The sequence below is a fragment of the Sturnira hondurensis genome, unplaced genomic scaffold (genome assembly GCF_014824575.4).
Source record: "Sturnira hondurensis isolate 20B ecotype Veracruz unplaced genomic scaffold, ASM1482457v3 Scaffold0009087, whole genome shotgun sequence".
Classification (NCBI taxonomy): Eukaryota; Metazoa; Chordata; class Mammalia; order Chiroptera; family Phyllostomidae; genus Sturnira; species Sturnira hondurensis.
In genome coordinates this window covers 519,638-545,857 of record NW_028081718.1, presented here as the reverse complement: position 1 = coordinate 545,857, position 26,220 = coordinate 519,638, and the positions used below count along the sequence as shown (strand labels likewise).

The 26,220-nt window shown below is 53.3% G+C and overlaps 3 protein-coding genes across 4 annotated transcripts; 1 reads left to right on the top strand and 2 right to left on the bottom strand.

Annotated features, from left to right (window-relative positions):
* Window positions 1-849: 849 nt before the first annotated feature.
* On the top strand, window positions 850-3,846 carry SNAPC2 (small nuclear RNA activating complex polypeptide 2). Its single transcript, XM_037056604.1, has 5 exons — window positions 850-1,186; window positions 1,946-2,065; window positions 2,224-2,292; window positions 2,581-2,851; window positions 2,946-3,846. The coding sequence occupies exons 1-5, from the start codon at window positions 1,004-1,006 to the stop codon at window positions 3,275-3,277; spliced, it is 975 nt and encodes a 324-aa protein (XP_036912499.1). The 5' UTR covers window positions 850-1,003; the 3' UTR covers window positions 3,278-3,846.
* Window positions 3,847-5,177: 1,331 nt separating this feature from the next.
* CTXN1 (cortexin 1) lies at window positions 5,178-6,779 on the bottom strand. The gene is made up of 2 exons (XM_037056603.1): window positions 6,474-6,779; window positions 5,178-6,138 (listed from the first exon to the last, which is right to left on the bottom strand). The coding sequence occupies exon 2, from the start codon at window positions 6,116-6,118 to the stop codon at window positions 5,870-5,872; it is 249 nt and encodes an 82-aa protein (XP_036912498.1). The 5' UTR covers window positions 6,119-6,138; window positions 6,474-6,779; the 3' UTR covers window positions 5,178-5,869.
* A 357-nt stretch (window positions 6,780-7,136) lies between these two features.
* On the bottom strand, window positions 7,137-22,942 carry TIMM44 (translocase of inner mitochondrial membrane 44). 2 transcript variants are annotated; one of them, XM_037056601.1, is made up of 13 exons: window positions 22,810-22,942; window positions 21,071-21,172; window positions 18,521-18,691; window positions 17,449-17,529; window positions 16,578-16,706; window positions 14,707-14,846; window positions 14,326-14,411; window positions 13,615-13,707; window positions 13,384-13,508; window positions 11,920-11,970; window positions 8,852-8,941; window positions 8,006-8,116; window positions 7,137-7,708 (listed from the first exon to the last, which is right to left on the bottom strand). In XM_037056601.1, the coding sequence occupies exons 1-13, from the start codon at window positions 22,852-22,854 to the stop codon at window positions 7,589-7,591; spliced, it is 1,344 nt and encodes a 447-aa protein (XP_036912496.1). In that variant the 5' UTR covers window positions 22,855-22,942; the 3' UTR covers window positions 7,137-7,588. The 2 variants fall into 2 exon arrangements, with proteins under 2 accessions (XP_036912496.1, XP_036912497.1); XM_037056602.1 differs by lacking the exon at window positions 21,071-21,172.
* Window positions 22,943-26,220: the final 3,278 nt, after the last annotated feature.

Sequence of the window (26,220 nt, the reverse complement as noted above, 5' to 3'; positions counted from 1 at the left end):
ACTTTATTTATTTTTTAAATGTTTTCATAGTTCTGGTGTGGCTCAGTGGATTTAGTGCAGGCTTCAAATCAAAGGGTGGCCAGTTCAATTCCCACTCAGGGAACATGCCTGGGTTGTGGGCCTCATCCCCAGTGGGGGCCATGTGAGAGGCAACCACACACTGATATTTCTCTCCCTCTTTTAAAAATAAATTTAAAAAATATTTTTAGGCCCTGGCTGGTGTAGCTCAGTGGATTGAGCACGGGCCTGTGAACCAGAGATCACTGTTCGATTCCCAGTCAGGGCACATGCCTGGGTTGCAGACCAGTTCCCAGCAGGGGATGCACGAGAGGCAACTATACATTGATATTTCTCTCCCTCTCTCTTTCCCTTCTCCTCTAAAGATAAATAAATAAAATCCTTAAAATTTTTTTAAAATTTATGTTTAAAGAGACAAGGAAGGAAAGAAACATCTCGCCCCCTTCTGTCGTGCATGTGCCCTGACTAGGAATCCAAACGGGGACCCTTTGGTTCGCAGGCCAGCACTCAATACACTGAACCACACCGGCCAGGGCTCTATTTTTATAAACGAAAAAACAGAAGTTGGGTACATCTAAATCACTTGCTCAAGGTCCCCACGGACGGGCGACGCCACAGCCCAGGCTCTTGGCTCTGACTGGACAGTTGCTCTTCCTGCCAGGTCCCACCCCTCTTCCAGAAGCAAAGCCCACTGTTGGAGTTTCACAAGACTTAGTCCAGAAATGGAGAAAAGGCATGAGATGTGCGGTTTGAAGTCCAGTTTACTAATGAAATAAAATGTGGGCGGGGGGATCACGTACGTCCCAGCCAATACGGATGTCAGAGCCTCTACCAAACCCTATCAACCAGGGTCCCTCTAACTCGCGTCACAGAGCTACGCCCCCGTCTGCTTCCGCTTCCGCTTGGTGCATTCCGGACCCAGCGGCCTCCGTAGCTCCGCCCTCCAGGGAAGTGAGCCTGAAAACCTTACTCCGCCTTCTTCGGCATGAAGCCCCCACAACGGCGGCGAGTTGCCCCGGCGCGCTATCTGGGCGAGGTAGCCGGCACCACGGTCTGGAGCGCCCGCGAGAAGCGGCAGCTGCTCCGACTACTGCAAACGCGGCGTGGCCATCCGGAGCCGGACGCCGCCGAGCTGGCCGGGGAGCTGCCGGACCGGAGTGAGGCGGAGGTGAGGGACTCCGGGAAAAGAGCGAGGCTGGAGGAGGACCTGGAGATGTGTTCCGGGACGGGCGGGACGAGCGCGAGGCTGGGGGCGGGGCATATGCGGGTCTGAGGGCGGGGCGTGGGCGGGACGAGCTGGGGGCTAGGCAAAAGCAAAATTTAGAGGCGGGGCGCCCGCGGAGTAGAACCCAGACGCGGCGCACTGGGCATCCGTGGCGTTGGGCCCAGCGAGACTAGGCGGGAATGTGGTAGAGATAAGAATCAGGGAGCCCTGGCCTGGTATAGCTCAGTGGATTGAGCGCGGGCCTGTGAACCACACGATCGCGGTTCGATTCCCAGTCAAGGGCACATGCCTGGGTTGCAGGCCAGTTCTCGGTTCCTGGCAGGGGACGCATGAGAGGCAACCATACATTGTTATTTCTCTCCCTCTCCCCTTCCCTTCCCCTCTAAATCTTAAAAAAAAAAAAGGGGGGGGCAGGGCGGAGTGAACGAAGTGTAGGAGGTGAATAGGGTAGTGCTTAGAATGGGGACGGGCCCTGGCTGCGGGGAGGAGTCAGAAGGGCCTGGACCATACATACCTTTTCGTTAGTTCGCATCTTCGTCTTGTTCCCACACCCTGGGCACAATCTGTGTGGCCCTTAACGACGGGGTTGCAGGAAGCAAGGAGTAGTGGCCGGCTTCTGGAGCAGGCAGTGGTCTTTGGCTTCTCTGCCCCAGCCCTGGGTTTGTAGAAGGCCCATTCATCCTCCTCATTTGTCTTCCCCAGATTCGGGATTTCCTCAAGCAGCTCAAGGGCCGGGTCGCCCGGGAAGCCATTCAGAGGGTGCATTCAGGTGGCCCAAAGGGTCAGAGGCGCCTGGAAACACAGATTCCGGCCCCCATTGAGGTGAGTTAGGGCAAGGCTCCCCAGGGCCAGTCCCTGGAAGATGGGGTGAGAATTGGGAGGATAAACTGGTCAGGTGATCCTCAGGAGGGGCAAACCTTGGGGGACTCCTGAGGGTTGATCCCAAGGCTGACCATGTACTTTCTGGTTGCCCTGCCCAGGTATGGACGGATTTGGCAGAGAAGATAACAGGCCCGCTGGAGGAAACCCTGACTGTGGCTTTCTCACAGGTACAGCCATCCCCTAGGCAGGCCGGGGGTGTCCCTGGGGACAGGGTCATATAGAAGAGTCTAAATAAGGTGGAGGTGTGTCCTGGGCCCTTCCTCTTACCAGCTTTGTGACTGGCCAGTTAGGAGACATCCTGAGCCTCAGTATCCCCCACTCTGAGGCCATTTCCTATATGTGACACCTTCCCTGGGTGAGCAGGCGGAGGTGGAGGGTTCAGCACAGTTTGCAGGGCAGGGGAGTGGCTGAGGGAGGACTTCTGCCTTTTCCTTCCTGATCTCTCTGCCTGCCAGGCGCTCACCATTGCAGCTGTGGAGCCCACCAGCCTCCTGCAGTCCAAGCCCTCTAAGCCCACTCAGGCACGTGGGAAACTGCTGCCCCTCAACATCCCTAGTGGGCAGAAAGACCAGAGTACTGAGGCTCCTGGCCCCGGCCCTGAGACACCTTCTGAATTCCTGGCTGGCCTCTCTGCTGAGGAGGACCTTGTAGTGGACTTTGAGAAGATCTACAAGTACTTGTCTGCCATCTCCCACAGCTGCCATGGCCCTGAGCTTTCCGCAGCTGGTGAGAAGAATGGGGGGGTGGGAGCTCTGGGGGTGGGGTTCCAGGCAGCAAACCCTGCTCTTCTCTTATCCCTCCCCTCTTCATCCATCACCAGAGTCAGCAGTGGTCCTTGACCTGCTCATGGCACTACCCGAGGAGCTGCCTCGCCTGCCCTGTGCAGCCCTGGTTGAGCATATGATGGATACATACCTACGCCTGATGGCTCCCCAGTCTGACCCCAGCAGTGAGAACTTGCAACCAGGGCCTAAGGACTGTGGGACTGGCCCTAGGGGGCAAGAGGAGGCCAGCCCAGCTACGCCCCAGACCCCTGAGAAGACCAGTCCTGATGAACCAAGATCTGCCTGGCAAGCAGCTGGGATCTGCCCCCTCAACCCATTCTTGGTGCCTCTGGAGCTTCTGGGCCAGGTGCCTACCTCTGCAAAGTGAGGGGCCCAGCAGGCAGAGGACACACCAAACATCTCTTAGCCCCTGGCCCTCAATTCTGCTTGGGCTGGCACTGGGTATGCCTGGGGATCTGGTCATGGTGGAAAGTCCTTGAATGGGTATGCAGTACCAAGTGGCCTTTAAGACCCTCCATACAGCAAGTGTCTCAGAAGTGGAAACCCAGTTATACAGAAGTCCAGCCACAGAATTGAGGTGAGGACCACCACATGGCTGGGCTAAAAACCATCACTGGCACCTCCCCCACATTGGGTCCTCCTGGCTTTTTTGCATCCTGTGGCCCATGTCCTATGCTCAGGAGTCCCCAGCCCCTGGCCTCAGACCTGTATTGGTCTGGGTGGCCTGTTATGAAACAGGCTGCACAGCAGGAGGTGGGAGGGGGCCAGTGAAGCTTCACTCACATTAGCATCACCGCCTGAGCTCTGCCTCCTGCTTTCCACCATTGCCCACCCCCCTACCATCTGAGGAAAAATTGTATTTGATGAAACTGGTCCCTGGTGCCAAAAGGTTGGGGAGCATTGCTACAACTGAATAAAGTTGTCTGTCTGTCTTGATATTTGAATTAAAGTGGCAGTGGGGGTTCAAAGTGCAGAGAGAGATGTCAGAGAGGTTAGGAGAGGCAGAGCTTAGCATCCTAGGGACCAAGGGAGGAGGGTATAGTAACCAAAGACTACCACCGCCAGGTTAGCTCCAAAGCTGCTTGGAGTGATGACCTCAGTTTGGCTACGAGGCAGCCCTTGGTGACTGATGGAGGGGTCAGGGCCAACCTGAGCTCAACAGGTATCAGAGAAAGGTTTTCTGAGCAGAGTAACTTTACCTGATACAGATGGAGGGGCGACACCAGCAGAGTGAGGGCGTGTTAGGCAAATGATTCTTTGTACTTAACAAAACCCTCACCAGGGCTGCCAGTGCACCCTGAGAGGGGTGGGTTGTATCACCTGAAAAGAGTGTTCTTGCATAGACAAGTGGGCCTATTGGCACTTGGCTGTTTATATCATGCTTTCTCTCCCCTTTTTGTGTAACGTCACTTCTGTCTGAAGTTCCCTTAGTGAATTCCTGATATTCTGGTTTTCCAACAGGGCAGCCAGTAGCCAAGCTCAAAGCTGGGGGACCTAAGCATTAGTGGTGGGCTGTCAGATGTTGCAGGTTAGAAAGAGGGTCTCTAAGGCAGACGTGTGGAAGCAAGGGGAGGAGGAGGAGCAGAACTGGGTAAAGGAGGGAACGGTAGTCCCAGCTGCTTGTGTCAAAGGCCCTGAATTCTTGGAGGTACCATTACGTTTCCTTGCAAGGGGTGTACCCTCCACCAGTCTCTGAGGGCGTGGAGCAGGGGCAGGTTGGGAGGGTGGGGCAGGAACCAGGTGTCCTTGGAATGGCATTCCCCCAGGCCAACCTGGCCCTCTGAGAGCTATTAAAATGTATTACAAGGGTGCATTCACTCACCCTTCCCTCACTTCACAGTGAGGGATATAGAAACCCTCACTTCACACACACATTGCACACAGCTCCTCCAAAGTGCACAACACAGGCTGTGGAGTAGGGCCGGCCCACTCCATGATCATACCCTGCCCCCACCAGACCCATGGGTACCCAAGTGCATACAGCCATGGTGGGAAGAAGGGACCAGGCAGGGTCAGAAGGGTTTGGAGCTGAAGATGTGGTCATCGCAGCAGGAGGCCATGCTCCAGGGCTGGCTGAGGGCACACCACCCCAACTCCCCACTGGGCTAAGTCCATTTCACAGCCCCTAGAGTCTCCCTAGGTCACAGGAAAGAGGAGGGTATCTTGATTGCCTGGAGCTGGGGAAATTGAGGTGGATACACATCTATTCCCCAAAGTGTGGGTCTGGGTCTTCACAGCGCTGGGCAAAAAGGTGCTAACTCAGCTCGCTCAAGTAAGCGCTCAACAACAGCTTTTATTATCACTGTCAGCTCAGGCAGGTAGGAGTGAGACGCATGGGGAGGGGCGGGGGAGGATTCTGGGGTGTGGGAGGAGGACTTGGGGAAGGAGCAGGGTCGCCAGTGACTGAGCGAGGGGTGTGCCGATCTGGACTAGAGCTTGAGCCCCAGGCGGGAGTGAGCCTGCCCGCACTTTACCCGCACGGAAGGCGCCACGCATCCTGGACACAGCAGCCGCTGTCACTCTTCAGGCTAGGTCCCAGGGTGGCCTGCGTGGGGCGTGCAACATCCACCCCGTGGGGACAGGAGGGAGCCCATGCAGGGGCTCAACACTCAGCGGGGATGTCATTGGGATGGCCAGACGGGAAGGGAAGGAGACAGAGCCCCCGCACCCAGGAATGGACAGACCACTCATGCTGGCGGTGGAACAATAGCAAAGCCACCTACTCGATGCGGGCTCGGTTAATTTGGGGGGGCCAGGACAGGGAGGGATAAAGGCACAGAGTGGGGCTCGGGCTGGCCGGGAAGGGTGACAGGAGAGGCCTGAGGATGGGAAGAGCCTGGGTGGGGTGGGTTGGACTTCTCACGTTCCACCCTTGGGTTGAGCTCTGGGGTGGGATCCTGAGGGTAGTCGGGCCAGCCGGCACCCCTGTACAGTGGAGGGCCACTGGGGGATGCCTGGCTCACACCAGCGCGTAGTCGAACTGCCCACGCTCGAGCGCCTCCTTGTGGTCGGTCCAGGACGAGGCGGGCATGCGGCTGTAGGGGTCGAGTAGGATGCGCACACAGCGCACCATCAGCAGCACCAGTACCACAAGCAGGCAGAGAACGAAGGCGAACACCGTGCGCTGCTCGGCGTCCAGGCCCGCGCCCGCCGGGGGCCCCGTCGATGGCGGCAACGGCTCGGGGGACAGTGTCCAGGTCGTGCTCATGGCTCACATCGCCGCACGCCCTGTGGGCAAGGGGTCGGCCGGGCCCGGCACGGGGATGAGGTTCTGCCTTCCCACGTCGCCCCCAACCTAGCCTGTCCCACCTCTCTCGTCTCCGGGAAACGCCCATGCCCCCGCCCGTAGACACGCCGCGACCGCCACACAGGGGACCCAACTCCGCACAGGTTGGGGCGCTGAAAGCTGGGAGACGGAGCTCTGACCCGGCGGCCAGCACACAACAGGTGCGACCGTGCGGCCCGGGTGGGGTGCGCAGTGGAGTCTGGCCCGGCTCCTGCCCGCTCTTTGTTCTCTCCGTCCCAGAGACCCCTTCCCCCACCATCCCTGCAGTTTCCCTCACCCTGGCCTCGACCGAGATGGGGACCGAGTGCCCAGAAGCCTCGCTCTCCTCTGGGACCTGTGTTGGCTCCGCTCTCGGCCTCTCCCGGTGGTGGTGACAGTGGAGGCAGCTGGTGCTCAGCCCACCCCATCCGCCCCTGGAAACAGCAGAAACCTAGGCGGGCGAGGCGCGAGCAAGCCGGCCGCCGCGGCTGTTTCCATAGCAACGGGGGCGGGGCGGTGGCGGGAAAGGGGGGGCGGAGGCTGCGCCGGGAGCCTGCTCGGCAGCCACCTTGCCCAGCCTCAGGATCACGGTGCCCAGGCCTAGCGGATCTGCAGGCATCTAGGATCCCGTCCTCCCAAGCACCCCAGATGCCTCCACCCAGTTGTTAGTTCCTGCATCCCCCCTTCTTCCCGATGGAACCTTCACCCAGACTTCCCGTTTGGGGAATCCCAATGCCACCCGCAGCACCACTCATGGCCGCTCAAGTTCTCACAGCCCTGGAGGAACCCCAACCCTGAGATCCCACCCTAGAGGAACCCCTCCCTAGCTTTTCTTGTCACTGGTCTCCTTTCACCCTGAGAGGTACAGGGTCCCAACCAGACAAGGCACCCCACTAGGTCCCCAGTTCCTTCAGTGACCTGGAAAGCACAGCCACCCCAATGACAGACACCTCAGATCATCCAAGTTGCTCTCTTACCCTTTGGTGTTTTATTATCACTTCCAAATCTCAGACATACATACAGGGCAACAAGAGCACTGTTAATGTTTTATCTTTTTTTTAACAGAGCTAAAGCAGCCTGATTAATGTGGCCAGCGGGCCCCGCCACCCCATCTCCAGAGTTGTTTCTGGGCCACGTCCTCTTGGCACTGTCTGGCCTGTGTGCCTTGGTGACCTGCTTGCCAGCAGACCCTGTGCAGCACAGGGTGGTACAGGGGCTGCCACTGTGGGGAGCATCCCTCCACAGTCCTTGGTCCTTCCCTGCCCAGCTGGTTTTGTAGCCACTATGGCAGAATGGACCAGAGTCCACAGTCTTATCCCCAGAGGTCTGTTGCCATAGGTGGACATCGGTCCCAAGCCGTGCAGCTGCCCTGCATGATACAGCTCAGAGTCCCCGTTGTAGTTGCCGCCGAGCTCAGAGGACCTGCTCTGTGCTGGAAGCAGAGATGTCCAGAAGCCGCCAGGCCGCATAGGGGTTGAGCTCATCCTGGTCCCGGCAAAGTGCCCACACGTACAGCATGCGTAGCACCTTGTCCTGCAAGGATGGGGATGGCCCCAGGGCAGAGAGAGGCACAGTGGGATGAGGTTGCCAGGCGGAGGAGTGTTTGAGTGTCAACCTGGGCCTGGGGTCCAGAGCAGAGGCTCAGTTAGGCTTTGGTGAAACTGAACACGTCAGTCACCTTCTGACCTCTACCAGGCCCAATACAGACCCTGGGGCTTCTCAAGGCACCACCCTGCTGTTCCTTCCCAGTCACAGAACCTGCTGGCTCTGAACTGCCACCTGTGCAAGGTGGCTGGCCACCTGCCCTACCTGGTCTCCACCCTCACTCACCGGGTCGCCCTCGACCACTTCTCCTTTGGGGTTCTTGATCACCATCACCAGCTGGGCGTGGAAAGTGACGATCAGCACAGGCCCCTGCTCCATCATCTTGCCCATGGCCAACTGTGAGGGGAGCCAACAGGGCGGGTGGCACTAATAGTCCCCTGCTGCTCCCCCTGATGCAGAGACCCAATCCCCTACCCTGCTTCCTGGGGTGCTGCCAGGAGGGAGCCCCAGCACTTCAACATCTTGACTCATCCCCTTAGAGGGACTCCAGGGATCCACCCCAATCAGTCACCTGCTGGCCTGTTTCCACGCAGGGATTTCCTGGGAGACTCTCCCCATGCACCAGTCCAAGCCCTCCACTACAAGATGCAGTCTGCATTGCTGAGAACCCGTGTGGGTTCCCAACACCCTGGCAGCATTGGTCCCTAGAATGGGGGCCTTGAGGGGCCTCAGGACTTCAGAGTTGGGCACCTGGCACACAGACGGGATAGGGAAGCTGGCATTGGCATGCCCTCAGCCCCAAATGGAGAAAGCAAGATGACTGGCAGAGCAACAGCCTCAGCAGGCCTGACAAAACCCCAACCTCCCCAGTGAAGGTACAGGTATATCACCACCTTGGGAGTCCCTGGGGGGTCCTGAGGTCGAGGTGCAGCACCCCCTAGGCCCACCATTAGCCTAAGAATATTCCAACCACAGGACTATGGAAACTTTTCACTGTAATGGACCCTTGAGGTCATTTAATCAAAATGCCCACCTGTGCTGGAAGTCTTCCAGGGATGGGGAGCTCACTCCTCATCAATTCACATTCCCAACCCCAGGGTCTGTCCAGCCCACTCGGGAAGAGACACTTACGTCGACATTGTCGATGTCCAAGATACGAGAGTGGAACTGGAGGCCTAGCGCCTTGGCTTGCTGGATTGGATGGGCCAGCTGGCTGTAGGTCTGCAACAAGAGGCCAACATGACCATCTGAGGACCACCCAAGCCCAGGCCACATCAAGACACCGTGCCACAAGTGAGGGCTGGTGCTGGCATCCTGGGGCACTCTTTCTGCAGGCAGCTCGCTGGCGGAATTTCCTGATTTCAGCTCTTGCACCTTCCAGAAACCACCCTGGTGAATGATGTGCTATGCCAGGAGCAGCGGATGCCAGGAGCATGGTTCTAAGCACAGAGGCCAGTACTACCCATTTGCTTGCCCATTTGCTGGCCCGCTTCCTTCTCATTACAAAGATGGTGCCATGTCACAACTGCCAAACGAGAGTGGCATTCATCAGCGAAGCAGGCAGCTCCCCTGGAAAGCCACCTGAAATGCACTCACAGGGTAGACTTGAGGCCTTGCTGGCTGATCTTAAATGTCCCCACATTTACCTCCCTCCAAGTCTTGGCCTGGAATCCAACACTTTTTCTAGGATTTGCCCCAACCCATGTGTGGCTCTGAAACTATCTTCTCACTGATTAGTCCCTCGTAGGCAGCTGACTGCCACAGGCAACCTGTTCTCCCTACAGGGACAGTGGCACCCCAAATGACACTCTTAATCCCCTCGTGCCTGTTCCCAAGACCAAAACGCCACTTCTGGGATGTGTGCAGTCTCATTATCACAACAGACAAGCATGAAGACATTCCAATAGCATCTACTTTTATCGAAATAACTGATTTGCCAAGATAAAAAAATGGTGCCCATCCTACTTCTTGTGAGGTTTCTTAAAGATGAAATTTTACAAGATTTTATATATTCATTTGTAGAGAGAGGGTAAGGGAGGGAGAAAGAAACATCAATTGATGTGAGGCCTCTCCCACACCCCTAACCAGAAACCTGGCCTGCAACCCAGGCATGTGCCCTGACCAGGAACTGAATGGGCGATCTTTTGGTTTGCAGGCCGGTGCTCAAGCCAGGACGTTAAAGATAACACTTTTCTCTGTGGCTCTGGCTGGTGTGGCTCAGTAGACTGAGCGCCAACCTACAAAACCCAAGGATCATTGGTTTGATTCCTGGTCAGGGCACATGCCTGGGTTGCAGGCCAGGTTTCTGGTTAGGGGTGTGGGAGAGACCTCACATCAATTGATGTTCCTCTCCCTCTCTTTCTCCCTCCCTTAACCCCCTCTCTCTAAAAGTAAATAAATAAATTCTTAGAAAAAAAACAAAACCCAAACCCACACCTCTGTGAGCAGCTATAGCTTCATCTGCATTTCTAAAAGTACCAGCTAGGCAGCTCTCTGGAAAGAGTCTGTCACGCCCTAAGGGCCCTGAAGTTAAAACAAACAAACAAACAAACAAACACTCATAACTGACTGCTGAATTAGTCACTGTGTCCGGGAGTATTTGAAGAAAATCTGACAATGTCTCTGCTTTTTCCAAGTTGGTTGTAGCGGGCACAGAATTAAATCAGTCAAAAAAGCCTCTGGGTTTCTTAATACAAAGAAGATGGAAGAAAACACCCCATGAAGACACAGGTCAGGGAGCAAGTGGGGTGAGGAGAAGTGACCAGAGGAGACAAGAACCCTGAGGGGATGAGGCTATCAATGGACTCCTGGGGACACCTGACTGGCTCCTCATAGTCTAGCATAGCCTGGAGCCCTAGGCCCCCGAGCCTTGACCCTGGGGAGCACTGGGGCCTCATCAGGACCCATGGCTCCTCCCTAGGCAGGAAATTCATTAACATCTTGACAGGATTTGAAAGTTGAAAAATTTTAGTTTAAAGTAGTTAATAAGTTTAGTTAGGTGATGCATATGTCAAAACTTTTGTTTCAGAAACTATAGATAAGGCCTGTCCTGGCTCCTGCGAAAACAGCCAACCTCCAGGGGCATCACTAGAGATTACCACCTGGGGACAACTGGAGGCATCCAGGCCACTGTGTTCCATGGAGAGACAGACAACTACCCAACCCTGGGAACAGCTAACTGCCCAGGACAAGAATGCTACAGTTTCTTTCACCTAATCCTCCCTGAATTTCAAAACCCTCACTGCACTTTGTTTATTCCGTTATAAAAATGTTGGCTTGGAAAAAAAATGTAAGATGGTCTGTTAGGGTGCAAACCCACCATCTTTTCAGATCACTGGCCATCTGAAAAAAGTGCCCATAAAGATTCAATCCCTGTTTCTGCTTACTGGGTTTGACATGTGACAGGCAGCACAAACGCCAGTGTCTATTCTGGTTTCAGTCTGTTTTGCTCTGTTTTCTGGGATATCAAAGCAAGACTAGCTAATGAATTCACCTAGCACTGTGTACGTCAAAAACATCACTTGTGTTCATGCTGTACCCACAAGACAGGAAACAGTACAACTCTGGCTCAGAAAACGGAGGTTACGCAGTCCACTGGGGCCTCCAACTGCTCTCTCCTCAGCGCCCATGGGCTCTGGGGGAATATCTAATGCACCTGAGAATTAATCATTGTCCCTTTCCATCTGACCGCTGGGCCCCCAGCCCACCTGGCCATGGGGCCTTGCTTTATGTCACTTAAGGCCACCTGAAACAGAAAAGGCCACACTGAATCCTCATCTCACTCAGACGCCTTCCCCAGGATCACCCTTCTGCCCTATGAGCCTCCTTAACCAGCATCAGGACAGAGAAAGGGTCCTGCATGCCAAAGCAGGAAGCCCGGTTCAGCCCCAAGCCATCCTTTAGGCCAAGTGAAGGAGGATAGAGCGAGCTAGAAGGACCATCCCTAAACCATCCCGTTTAGCCTGAACAGACCAGCCACCTGGGCCCTGGTGAGTCCTGTGGGTTACGTGGCATCCAGTCTACTGCACGAATATGCATAAGGGGCAGAAGGGGCTATGCCCGAGACTGTGTCAGATGTAAGGACCCCCATCTGACCAGGATGCCAGGCCCTGTCATAGTCTTTCCAGCCCAGTTATCCGATCAGATCTCTAAACTGTGATTTCTTTTTAGGCCTAAACAGAAAAAAAAAAAGTACTCACAGCTTCATAGCACCAGTCTCTGAGAATGTCAAGCTCTCCAGAAATCATGGCCTACAAAGGGAAATACGAAAAAACGTAAATGTGATCCTTTCCTCTGTAGACAGACATCCCTCCCCGCTACCCCCACTCTGCCCACAGATTCTGGTTGAGGAAGGAAGGGGTATGTGTGTAGCTTGAGTCAGGCTGTAGTAGGGAAGCCTCGGGGAGCAAAGCCCCTGTGGTGTGACTACTGGGTGGTCTAAGGTGGGTTCCCCAGGGCCTGGTAGGAGAGGAAGGTGGCAGCATACCAGGCTGTCACCTGGGCAGGGACACTGAGCCAAGGAGGTGACAAGCAGCTTTCTGCCTCCCCTGGAAATGATGCTTTGGATGGCCAGGGAGCAGAAGGGGAGTGGGGATGCTTCCATAGGAATCTGGAGTCAGGGCTGGGTCTGGGGAGCATCTAGGAGGAGCCCAGAGAGGGGAGGGCCAGATGCCCGTGGGAAACTACAGACAGGCTGGGTGCTAGGCTACCCTCACCCCAGAGGGCACCGCCAAAGCCTAGGCTGCTGCTCTCAGGAACTGCCCCACTCCTACCTCTGCCCAGCCCTGCCCAAGGTGGCAAGACAGACCCAGACCCAGACCCAGACCCAGACTCAGGATGGAGAGGGAACCACATGGAGGCTGGCAGGAGGAAGGGGGCTGGCAGAGGGGCCGGCATCCACCTGGGGTCAAGAGCTTTTCTTTTGTCCTATTAGAGGCCTCCTGAAGCCCTGGGCTGGCTGGGCTAGAGGTTGCCAAGGCTTTGGCCATGTCTTGGGGGCTGTGGTCGGACAGACAGAAGGCAGCTTTGGGAAGGGGCTTCAAGTAAAGCGGGACCTTGAGTAAGTGGCCCTCTCCTCATTTCTGAGCCAAATGGAGGGGTTAGGGGCCCAGAAAAATAGGATTCAGGGGTTCCAGAGAGGTTTGTGAGGGAAGAGGGCAGAGAGCCCCCTCCTGTGATAGTGGCCCAGGTCCTGTTCCCCTGCCTGAGGTCCAGCCTGAGCTCTGTGCACCCCCACAGGCCTCCTCACAGTTCTCTCCAAGGGCCAGCAGCCAGCCTCTCCCTGACTCCTGAAAGGCTCTGGTACCTGGAAGACAAATACCTGAGCGCTGGCAGCCATGAGGGAACAGCTCCAGGCAGAGAACATGGGAGAAGCAAGAGGCGGGAAGAGAGACTCAGTCCCAGAAGCAGACCTACAGCATGGCTTGGAGCTACCACCACTGGGACCAGAGAGGTCACGTGCCTTCTCAGAGGTACCTGACGGACAGGGTCCGGGAGTTCGGGTGCTCAGGCTATGAAGACTGAAGCTTTACCTCTGCTGAGAAAACAGCCCCCTGTAGCCAAGTAATCCCGGAGGAAGTTCTGGTCTGGTCTCAAGGTTGGTGGTGCCCCAAAGGCAGGGCAGTGAGGGCCCCAAGGAGTGGCCTACAAGGTCTGGCACCCACCTCCAGGACATTGGGGATGATGTCACTCTCACACTGCTGTAGGAACTGCTCCTTGTCAAAGGCAGGGTCTACACGCAGGATTTCCGTGAGCACCTCTGACATCTCTGTCTTCGAGAATAGGCCTCCTGAGGGCAGCCAAGGCAGGAGTGGGCAGGGGGGCAGGAACCCCACCCCGTTGCCAGCCCAGGGGTGCAGGTGTGGGGCAGGATGGTCCTGGAGCCACCCACTCACCCAGCAAGTCTGTGACCTTGTCTGTCAGTGCTCGGGAGGCTCGGATGAATGTGTTGTCACTCTCGTCATACTTCATCTTCATCTCGAAAAACCCTGTAGGAGAGAAGCCGGGGTCAGGGCTCTGTTCCAGCAACATACCCCTCACCCCTGACTTCTGTGAGTGCCTTGTGGCCCCTGCATGACTGTTCCAGACAGAGGCTGGGTAAGTGAGAGGACCTGAGCTGGCTTCCTCAGCTGGGCACACAGTCGGAGGCCAACTGGCCTCAGAGGCTGCAGAAGCTGCTCAACTGTAAGCATCAGGAAATGTGCAAACTATGAAATTCAGGCCTCTAGGTGGTGCAGCCCCACGCTCTGTCAGCATCTGGGAAGGCCCCCGCCCCAGAGAGAGCAGAGAACTCCAAGGCCTGAGCAGGCTCTAGTTCTACAAGCACCAGGGTTCCTGTCCTCCTGTTCTCCCTGATGAGGGAGCATCTCTTGGAATGCACAGCCACTGCACCTGCTGCCCTGCTGTGGCCACCAGCCCTGAGAGCAATGTGCCCGCCCAATGGCCACTCACTGGGTAACCATGCAGGAATGAGTGGTCCACTCTCACTCCAGTCTCCTCCTCTGTAAAACGGGGGTCTGGCTTGTGCCCAGAGCCCTAGGAATGCTCAGTAAGTGTCCCCTGTCATGGCCTTGCTGTGACCAAGTGTCGGCAATGTGAACACTCACGGTTGAACACCACATTGTTGTCCCTGAAGTCCTTCCACTGCTGATACCACTTAGAGTCCTTGTGCAACACGACCCCCAGGGCCTCCCTGGGGAAGATGGAGTGGCCAGTGAGCAGCAGCTGGGGAGCCACTGGGTCTAGGCCCACTGCTGCAGGGAGGGGACAGCAGGATGGCCCCAGCTCAGGGGCTGAGGTGACCCTGCCTTTGTCTCTCAGCTTTCTGCCTTCTCTATTGCCCTTCCCACCACCTACTCTCCCCCAAATTCTCTCAGGAGAGCCAGAGAACCTAAAGCAGGAAACAAACTTGATAACTGACTTGGGTGGGACTTTTGGGAGCCTGAAAGGGAGGCAGTGAGGGGATCCCCGCTCGGCCTGGTACCTACTCATTGGGCTCAAACACTTTCTCTTCCTTGAACTTCTCTCCAGCAAACTCCTTCCTTTTCCTGAGCCGTTCAGGCCTCCGGTAGGGTCCAGTCTGGCCCAGCACACTTTCGTCAATCTCCTTTTTCACTGACTCCACCCCCTGGAGGAGAATAAAGCTCAGGGTGGGTACCAGGGACCTTCATGATACCCCCAGACCAGTATCAGCTGATGCAACTGTGCCTGGAAGGTAGGGAGTACCTGCTGTGAACCCCGGCCTTGGGCCTGATGGCACTCTGGGGCCTTGCCTTCCCCAGAGCACTCACCTGGCCTGGTGCAGGGCAATAGCAGGCCTGGCCCTCCAGGGAGATTCCAGTTCTGCCTGACTTCCATCCCCCGCCAATCCAGGAGCAGCAGACATACCTCCCCTGCCCCCAGGTGACCCTCAGATTCAAAACCAATATCTCGCTCTCCCTGGAAACCCAACACATCTTAGGTTCTACCAATACCTTACGCTCCCATTAGAGTGGACTGAGTCTGTGAGCCACCCTTCCCAAATCTCTGGAACTCACCCCCGCCACCTGCCAAGGGCAGCTGCATTAGGGCCTCCCAAGACACTCTCAGGCCTTTTCTGTGCCACTGCCAGAGCCCAGATGGGATGGCTGTGCCTCTCCCACACCCAGTACAGGCACTCCTAATTTTATTGCAGTCACAGACACTCCTTTTTTACAACTTGAAGGTGAGACCCTCTGCCAGTAAAAAAAAATTACAGCTTGCTAAGGGCTCAGAGGATGGTCAGCATTTTTTGTTAACAGAGAACTATTTTTAGTTTGTTTAGGCTTATTTACTTTTAGAGAGAAGGGAAGGGAGAAAGACAAGGAGAGATATGTAGATGGTTGCTTCTCACATGCCCTGGGCTAGGGCTGGGGACCTGGCCTGCAACCCAGGCAACTGCCCTGACTAGGAATTGAACCAGCAACCTTTGGGTTCACAGTGCTTAACCCACTGACCTACAACCACCAGGGCTCAAGCATTTTAAATTATGTACACTGTGTGTTTTAGACACAATACTACTGCATGCTTACAGACTGCAGCACAGTGCAACATAACATTTATATGCCCTGGAAATCCACATTTCAGTGGCTGGCTTTATTGTGGTTCTTGCTTTAGTGCAATGGTCTGGAGCTGAGCCTGCAGTATCTCCAAGCTCGCCTATACCCTTTCTTCGGCTCCTTGTCACTTTTGGGAGAAAACCAGAGGTCCTCTGAGTGACCTGCAGGGCTATGCCAACAGTCCCTACTTTGCCTCAGCCTCCCTCTGACCCCTGCGGTCGTGCCAGCTGTACCAGGCTGCAGGGCATATCCCAGGCTGGTGGTGCTTGCAGGATCTGCTCCCTCTGCCTGCAGCCCCTTCCCTGTGTGCTCCTGTCACATGTCACTCAGGAACTGCCTGTCCCCTTCCCTGTCCTAAAACCCTTTGATAGCAGAAACTTGGGATTTTTACTCCTGTGGCTCCCTTGGCCAACAGAAGGCCTGCTGTGTGCTAAGGTCCAACAAGCGTTACTGGAATGAGTTCAGGATCTCGAGTCACCCTTGGCATGACGGACCTCTGGGCTATGGACCTAAGCTCAGGGTGTTGGCAGCTGAGAATGGGCAAGAGGCTCTCAGCGTATCAAACTGCAGCACCCCCCAGGCTATGGCTTGCACAAGGCCACCCAACCAGAAAGGAGCAGGACCTGGCCCCTTGGGTGGACCCTCCTCACAGCCCCACTGCACCCCCTCAGTGCAGCCAGTGCTCTTTGGGATTGAGCTCCAAGGGGGGAACTCTGCTCTGAGTGTAAGAGGGAGCCAGAGCCCAGACTGTCCTCAGCCACAGGCCCTAGCATCTAACTCACCTGGGAGAGGGCTTTGAAGGCCCCACCCTTGGACACGGACTCGGCTGACTGCTTGGCCGTCTTGGCTGCTTCCTCCATACCCTCCTTGATTTTCCGGCCAAGGTCGCTTTTACTGACTTCATCCAGACTCTACTGAGACAGAAAAGGGTGAGGATGTCAGCACAGGCTCTCTCAGGGAACCACAGGAGCATCCCCGGAACTAAGGCCAGTCCTTGGCCTCCAAGGGTGGGTGGGAACCAGCACTCTGAACTCATCTGGCTCCTGAGGCCCCAGGGCTCAGGCATGCATGTTCAAGAACACTGCCTACAATTTCTGGTGTGCTGGACCCTTTCCCAGAATGGGAAGGAGCTGGGAGTCTTCACAGGATGCCACAGTGACAGCAGCTCAGGAGCAGGTGTTAAGAAAGGTGAGGTGTGCCCAGACTCTGCAAAGACTTGCCCCTCTTCTCCTGCCCACACAAACAACAGAAGCAATAAGAAGAAAAGGTCTCACAGCATCCGGGGGGGGGGGTCTCACCCCCATATCCACCCTCTCCTTGGGGAGAGCCATCCTCACCCCTTCTATTTTTAGGCAAGTGGAAAAAAACCTCATTTTATCCCAGTGTTCTGGCTGGTGAGCCGCCCACTTCTAACTTAAGGAGTAAACTGCCCTGCAGGTGGGCAAATCTGACTTCCCCTCCTTTGTCAGGGGTTGAGTATTTGATCTCAGGAAGCTTCCAGGCCTGGCTGGCTCTTCCCTTGTCAGTCACCCAGCCCCAAACTCATGCCTGCTCATCCAGGGCTGCCAGCACCACTGTTCTCTCCAGAGGTGAGGCACAGGTGGGCCCTGGGAGCTGCTGCCAGAAAACTGAGGGGGACCCAGAGGCCATTACCTCCTTCACAGTGCCAGTGATTGACCCCAACTTCTTCTTGATTGCCTCACTCGTCCGCACGGTTTCGGATTCAATGGTTTTCTATAGTAAAGGATGTTGGTTCCTTTTATTACCACACAGTAGTTACTGGACATCCAAAGGGTCAAAGAAGCATTTTCTCAGCAGCTCCTTCCTCCTCAAACTCCCCTCATGCAGCCTCCCTCTTCCCCATCCCAAAGGCCCTTTATTGCCCCACTGCCTGGCTTGTGGGTCTCAGCAGCTGAAGGACGACCGAAACTTCTAAGCAAAGGCACCCTGGCCCAGCATCTCTCTGGTCAGCAGGGGGTGGTCTTGCCTACCAGCTCCTCAGCACTCTCCTGCCCCACCCTACCCTCCACCCAGCCACCAGCTCCTGTGGCATCTCCCACACCCTAGCCATTTCACCCAACCTCAGCATGCTCTGCCCCCAAAGGACCCCCAGCTCATCCCCTCCTTAATGAAAATGAAGGGTGATGTTCCATTGGGTGGAATCCCCCCACAGGTGGTTATAGCCATGTGAGAGGCTTAGGGACACCCAGAGGGAACAGGGCTTGCATTCAGCCTGGGAGGGAAGCCAAGAGAACAAACACCAAGGGACCCGGCCAGTGTGTGAGGCCCCATGCATAGTGGCGGGCACATGGCAGCTACTTGGTAAGAGGTGGCAGTTAGTAACTACACTAGTACCCATTTGGCCCAGAGGACCACAACTAGGAGGCTTTAAGGAGCAGCTCACCTCGAACCCAGTGCTTGAGGGGTCACAGGGGCCAGTGAGGACTCAGATTCTGACTCTGCAGGCAGAGTGGCCTCTGAGGCCCTGTGTTCCTCATAGGTACCCAGAGGCCAGTGCAGATGGGGCACAGAGGGTTCCACCCTGTCACACGGCCAAACTGGAGAACTAGGCCGAGGCAGCTATCCTCAATGAATGACCTCACCTCCTCACAAGCTGTTGCCCCACTTCACACCAGCACTGAGCTCCATACTGTCTGGGACCAGCAAGATCCCAACTCTGAAGGCAAGTGCCCCAGCAAGGGAGACTCAAAGCAAAGGGACTCACGTATTTCCTCCTGGCTTCCTGGAGTGCATCCGACTCTTCCAACTTCCGGGCCTCGTCTCGGAATTTTTTTATACTTTCTTTCATTTCTTTGTTTTTGGCTAATTCTTGCTTGATATTATCTAGCAAGCCTGAGAGAAAGCCTTTTCTGTTTCCAGAAGAATAGGATTTGGACTGAAAAGATGTAAAAGCAATAAAAAATTTTTAATTTTCTCCTTTCTGTTTCTACAGGTTTAACAATGAAGACAAATTTAAAAGGCAACAGGTGATAAACTGTGAGGCACCCAGACAATAAAGTATACATTATTCAGCAATAAAAAGAAATGAGCTACCAATTCATGTTAAGACATGGAGGAACCTTAAAAGTATGTCACTGAGTGAAAGGGGCCAATCTGATTTCAATTCTATGAAATTCTGAAAAAGGCAAAACTATGGAGGCAGTAAAAGGATCAGTGGTTGCCAGAGGTTAGGATTTGGGATAAAGACGAAGACCACAGGACTACTGGGGCAACAGAACTATTCTGTGTAATATTATATTGGTGGATACACATCATTATATTTGTAAAACTCACAAAATGTACAACACAGAGAATGAGCCTAAGTGTGCTCTATGGACTTCAGTTAATAATAATGTATCCATACTGGCTTATCAGTTGCAACAAACATCCTACTCTAATGCAAGACAAGAATAATAGGGAAACTGTGCTGATGGGGAGAAGAGGTATATGGCAACTCTGTATTTTCTGCTCAATTTTTCTGTAAATCTAAAACTTGAAAAAAAGTTCTATTAAAAACATAACAAAATGCCAGGCTCCTTTACCAACAGAGGAAACATTCGACAAGAAACAGGTGCAGCCTAGAATCATCATGAGGATTCCAACATGCTCACCCAAGGCCAAAGTCAACACCAGAGGGGCCCTTGCCCCAGGACTGGAGTTGAAAGGCCTCTGTGGCCCCTCATCCCAAAGAAGCTGGCACAGGGTCCTGCTCCCCGGGCTTTCAGGGTCAGGTAACTTCTCTGGGAGCCATTACCAAGTCCCCAGTCGGGACTTATATGTCTCTCAGGGGCCCAGGGACTGGTCCAAACCTCCCTCTCTCAGCCCACAGGATCACAATCACTTAGAGCTCAAGCTACGAGTTTCCCTCCACCAGAAAACCCAACACACCCAGAGGTCAGAGACCAGAGGCCAGGGAAGCCAGAAGAGGCCCAGCTCCAGGCACAAGTACCAGTGCCATACACTGCTCAAGACACAGGCTTAAGCCAGGTAGCTCAGTTAATTAGAGCATCGTCCTGATATGCCAAGGCTGCAGAGGTTGCAGGTTTCATTCTCCAGTCAGCAAACATCATAAATAAGTTGAACAATGAATCAGTATTTCTTTCTCTTTATCTCTCCCCCTCCCTTTTCTTTCTCTAAAATCAATTTAAAAAATTAAATAATAATAAAAAAAAGACATTGGCTTCAAGGTCAGCCAGAGCCTGTTTTAGATCCCTGCTTTGGCATCTATATAACTAAGAGCAAGAGAATGCATCAAGGGTGACCATGAGAGAGTCAAGTCACAGTGAAGTGACTGTGTGCGTTCAGCTGCTCCCATCACTCTCCACACTGTGCTGGGCATGCTGCCATAGTTGCGGGTCCACTTACTGGTTTCAAGAGCCGCTGCCTCCCCACCCATCAAGTCCCAAGGAAAGTTTCAATAGGCCCAGGATCTACTCCACAAGAGGGACATCCAGGCCTGCTGCCAGCAGGCTGCCCTCTTTTCTAGATGCACCATGACCCAAATTTATCTCCAGGGGACTCCGAGCTCTAAGACCATGCCACCTTGCAGCAGCCCTACCACTCATTCAGGTGCTACAAACTGTAGGTAGATGAGTGGGGCTGGACAATTAAGGGGTGGGCCACAGAGCCTATATCCCATGCCTGGATCAGCCCCAGGAAAGGATCTGGAAGATGAAGCCTGAGTGAGACAGTCAGGCTCAGGTCCTAGCTGCCTGCACAGACACAGGTGAGATGAGGCTGGAAAGGGAGCGTGGCCCCCAGCTGCAGATTGGGGAAGAGTAGCAGGTGGTGGGCTTTCCTCTTGTGGTGGTGAAGCACCCACAGAAGTGTGGTTAAAGAGAGGTAATGGGGAGGGCAAAAGCTCTAGAAAATGCTACCTGTTGGGAACAACATAAAGGCTGGGAAGAGGTAGCCTGGGAAGCTGAGCCCCAGGCTATGTTGGGTCACTCTGCTTAAGCACTTACAGGGATGTTACCTAGAAAAGGGAACAGCCTTGCTCCGTAAAAGCCCCACTGGTGGAAGACACAAGGGATGCCTTACAATGTGCTACTCTATGAGGCAAGGTTCCTACCTTGAGCCATGCCCAGCACTTCTGGGGATACAGAAAGGACCAGGTACACCAGGCTCTGTAACTGCAAAGGCCTTGGACATGGAATGCCTGCCAATCAGATGCTAATGGCAGCATGGGCAATATCCTGGAGCCCTCTCCTATCAGCTGGTTCTAATTTTTCAGGCTCCTCCCTCTGTCCGTTTGCTCCTGTCCCGAGTTACTCACCAGGGGCAGTTCTCCATCAGGCCGGCGTATCTGATAGGTACCACGAGGTATTGGCAGAAGGTTGTGGCTGGATAGAAACCGGACTCCACTGACAAGGCATCTCTAATTGGGGGAGAAACGAGAAAGCTCTATTCAGATAAGAGGGTGACTAGGAAGAAAGCAGGCCACGCTAAAAAACAGGAATCACCTGGGACTCATTTGCCAATTTTTACATACGCCTTTTGCTTTCTGAACACTCGACAACCTTCCCAAATTCTGAGAAGCCAGCGGAATCTGGTGGAAAGAGAAAACACTGGATCCCCACCTTTAGGGCCCATATCTTCCCTCCAGCCTCTGAATAGGGGGACACAGATGGGTCCCGGGTAATGCAACCTATGGTGGAACAAGGATAAATCCCCAATTTAATCCATTAGTTTGAAAACTATTGAGGGAGGTTGAGCCTCAATACCGGTGGCAAGTAGTCTTTTCTCACAAGCCCACCCCAGTTCTGCTGGCCTTGTAAGACCAGAGACCTGGGCATTGAGAGACAAACACTGAAAACTTATGGTACCAGGCACAACCCTGGAATAAACCTACCACGTCCTCGTCCAGGGCCAGGCTTCAAGCTGGGCAACTTGGGCAAAGATGCTGCTAACCTCATGTGTAAGGCATTTCTTCTCTTACCAAATGATTAAGCTCCATGAGAGATGGGCCTGTGCTGGTCCTGTTCAATGCTGCATGTTAGCACCGAGCACGGAGCCAGGCACATGGATGGTCAATGATCTGATAGAACCAGCCTTCCAATTCCACATTCCCTGGGCCTTTCCCTCTCCCTGTTTCACACCCTAGGCAACATCCCAAACTTAAACAGATGCCACGATCTCCTATAGCTGTTCTAGAGTTAACGCTTGGGAGTTTAAATAACTTGTTGGACTTCTCTATGTGCCCACACTTATGGATCCTGGAGCAACTGACTCCAGCAGTCTGAAACAAGATGATGGCTGTCTAAGTTGGGACAAAAATCCCATAACACACTAAACCTGAAGATGGTTCTCTCAAACACATTCAAATTCAACCTCTAAACGCTGACTCAAGGCAACAGTTGAAAAAAAAATCAGTCCAGGGTCAAAAACAACGTCTTTCTCCCAGCACTCAGATGCCAATGAATTATTTTCCTTCCTCCAGACTTCCTCTGGAGTCACAATGACACCTTGGCTTTGGATGGGGGTCTGCCACCCCCCTAGCTCCGAGACTGTGGGCAGGTTGATTAACCTGGTTGATAAGCAACAACATAAAGTACTATTTTTAAGTGAATTTTACACGCCTAACCCCCATCGCAAATCTGAGACAGTTGTTAACTAAGGCAAGAGGCGGATAGGAGAGGCAATACAGGAAATGCTCTCGGTAGAGAATCTGGCATATAAACGTGAGCCTTAACTGTCACGATTTCGTCTTCTCCTCGCTACTTTTTCTCTACTAGGCGTCAACCCACTGAGATGTGACCAGGAGGCGAGGGGCAGGGATCCGCTCCAGCACCGCCGCGCGCAACGCCGCCCCAGCCCGTCACGCTCGGAGCCCTCGCTCCGAGACCCTGTCCTAGGCTCCGCTGACCAAACGAGATGACCCCAAGCGTCTCGCGGACACCAGCAAAGGGCCGTCGGGACCAAAGGCCTGAGAAGAAGGAGCTCCTAGAGGTCGTGGGCCGAGAGCTCCCTAAGGCGGGCCTCCTTCCTCACCCCCACCCCCACGGATCCGCTCACCCGCGGGCAGCAGCACCAGCCTCTCCTCAGCGCCGCCGCCGCCATATTGGAGGATACCGCGTGACCTTCTTCCCGCGCGATTTGATGGCGTCATCTATCGCGTCAGCCAGGAACGCTGGAGGCCTGAGAAAAGCTGGAGGCCCTGGGGGCGGTGTTGAGAGGAGAAAAGCTCTCAGATTTGGTAGAACTTCCAAGGAAGGCGGGCTTGGAGAGAGGTCTCCAATAGGGGCTATGCCTAATGGAGGCCAAGAATTCCTGGAGAGCTAGGCGTCTGATAGTATAAGATTTGGAGAGAGTTAGGCCTGTAACTGGATGTGATCCGGAGGGCGGGAACTCCTGTGAGGCAGAGACCTATGATTGGATAAGACTACGAAGGGGCGGAGCCTAAGAGCTCGGATTTTGTGAGATAGGTGGTTTCCCGGCGGAGTGCGCAGGGTTCTCCTGGCGAGAAGAGCGGGCAGACTGAACGAGCAACCCACCCCAAGAACGAATTCAGTTGGATTGTGACTGGCCTGCCAGTGAACCAGCCAGATAGTGATCTATCTACTCCAAGGACTGGTTGACTGACAGTGACTGCCAGACGGATAATTGAGGTGCTCCAAAAACATGAGTGAATGAGCCCATTTTAGTATACAGCACTTTGGGAAAGCTCCTGATGGTTTTGGTCGAAACAGGAAGGGGAAGCTGAGACCAGGCTGGTGTATATCATTCCTCCCTCCATCGGTTCGGTGTGAAGTGACACACCTTGCACTAAAGAAGCTTACGCCTGTGTCCTGTCAGCACCCAGCTACTACTTGGGGGAGTTAATTATGTTGCGTTTGCCCTATTGAAGCCTTTTGCATTATTAAATTGTGATAAGGGACTTGAAAGTAAGTGAACAGACACTCCTCCGCGTTCACTCACCTTCCCAAGCGCCTCCTTGTGGTGGGAGCAAGGGGTGCGAACTCCACTCTGGCTTTGAAATGTCTTCATTCCAAGAGGAGCAAACTAACTGAGAAGGTCTGGGCTTCTTAGGTATTGTTGGGACCATGGAGCTGGACAACGGCACCCACGGAGAATGTGTCAAAGTGGCAGATCAAAGGGTCAAAGGTACCGTGGAGGAAGAAGAGCCCTTAAAGGAGGCAAGGCAGAACTTGTCAACAGGTAGGAAAAAAAACAGGAGGGCCTTGGAGAAGGTAGGTGGGGTAAACAGTGCTGAATGCTGAGATAACTCAGGCAAGGCAGGTCAGGCAGAGCTGTAATCATCATCCTTTGAAATTTACAATATGGAGGTCCTTGGTAGGGTGAGCAGGAGGGTTTTGTTGAAAAGTGCTGTGGAAGCCAGGTTTCAGTGGCTGAGTTTTTGTTTTTGTTTTTACAGGGATGTGCTGGAGCCAGCATGTACTGGCTGGTGAGAAACAACTGTCAAATTTTTAGAAATTTTGGAACCAGTTGCTAAACACAGTCATTATTTAAAAATTGATTGTATAAACTATGATCAAATGAATCGTATTAAAACAAAGGTAATCAGGGCCCTGGCTGGTGTAGCTCAGTGGATTGAGTGCAGGCCTGTGAACCACACAATCACGGTTTGATTCCCAGTCAGGACACATGCCTGGGTTGCAGGCCAGTTCCCAGCAGGGGACTCACAAGAGGCAACCATACATTGATACCTCTCTCCTTCCCTTCCTCTCTAAAATTAATAAATAAAAATTTAAAAAATAAAATAAATAAAACAAAGGTAATCAAAACTCAACGCTTCTTAATTATTTTACTACATGTTACTATATACACTGCTGAGGTTATTTACATATATCACATCTGTAGGCTGGAAACACTGTATGATATTATGCTGCTGCATGCACTGCTTACCAATTCTGTGTCTAATGGTGCCACATTAGTAGTTTGAAATTGGCCATGGGAGTATTTACACCACAGAAATTGACAGAGCTTTTTGGTTTGTTTTGAGGGCCAGTTATTAAACATTTAATCAGCACACGGAGTGTGCATAGACTCCTTCCAGGGATCTTTGCTGTGAGTAGTATGTGAAATGGTAACAGCTTGAGAAACATATGTGGAGGAGTGAGAGTGGTTTGTTTTTCCCTCCTCTTTTGAAAAATTTAAAAGCTACAAAGAAGTTACAAGAATAGTATAATAAACATTCATATACCCTTCACCTAGCCACACTTGTTTTTAGCATTATGTATTGTACATCTATATATATACAAATATATTTATACAAATATACACAGATGGCTTCCAATTTTGATGGTTCAACTTATGATTTTTGACTTTACAATGGTACAAATGGGATACGCATATTTTAGATTTTGAATTTAGATCTTGTCCTGGGCTAGCAATATGCAGTCAGATACTCTCCCATAGGCGGCAGCAGGAAGAGGATTTTGCCCAACCAGAGGCTAATGTAAGTGTTCTGAGCATGGTCATGATGGGCTGGGCTGAGCTGTGACATTAGGTAGATGTGGTGTATTAAGTGCATTTTCGACCTAAGACATTTTAAATTTATGATGGATTTATCAGGACACAACTCCACTGTAAATCAAGGAACAAAAAAACGTTTGTTTGTTTTGCTAAACCATTGGGAAAGAATTGCAGACTTCTAGCCAAGATGGAGGTATAGGTAGACACACTGTGCCTCCTGGCACAACTAAAAGAAGGACAACAACAAATTTAAAAACCAAAAACAGCCCTGGCTGGCGTAGCTCAGTGGATTGAGCGCGGGCCTGCGAACCAGACGATCGTGGTTGATTCCCAGTCAGGGCACATGCCTGGGTTGCAGGCGGGTTCCTTGCAGGCTAACTACCAGCAGGGGATGCACAAAAGGCAACCATACATTGATGTTTCTCTCCCTCTCTCCTTCCCCTCTAAAAGATAAATAAATAAATAAAATCGTTTAAAAAAATAAAATTAAAAAAAAAAACAAAAACAACCAGAACCGACAGAAAATCAAACTATGGGAGACGAACAACCAAGGAGTTAGAGACAAAGCACTCACCCAGACTGGTAGAAGGAGCAGAGACTGGCAGTTGGGTGGAGAGGACTTGAGGTGAGGTGGCAGCTTGTGGTGAGTGTTTATCACACACTCCCATGCAGATAAACTGGGAAGAGCAACTGGGGAGTGAGACATATCGTGCAACCCAGGGCTCCAGTGCTGGGAAATAAAGCCTCAAAGCCTCTGACTGGAAACACCTATGGGGGTTGCCACAGTGGGAGAAACCCCCAGCCTCACAGGAGAGTTTGTAGGAGTCCTAGAATATACACAAATCCACCTACCCAGGAATCATCATCAGAGGGACCCAACTTGATTGTGGGTAGTAGGGGAAGTGACTGAAAACCTGCAGAGAGCAGAACAAGCGACATTGTTCCCTCTCGGATCCCTCCTCCACATACAGTGTCACAACACAGCCATGT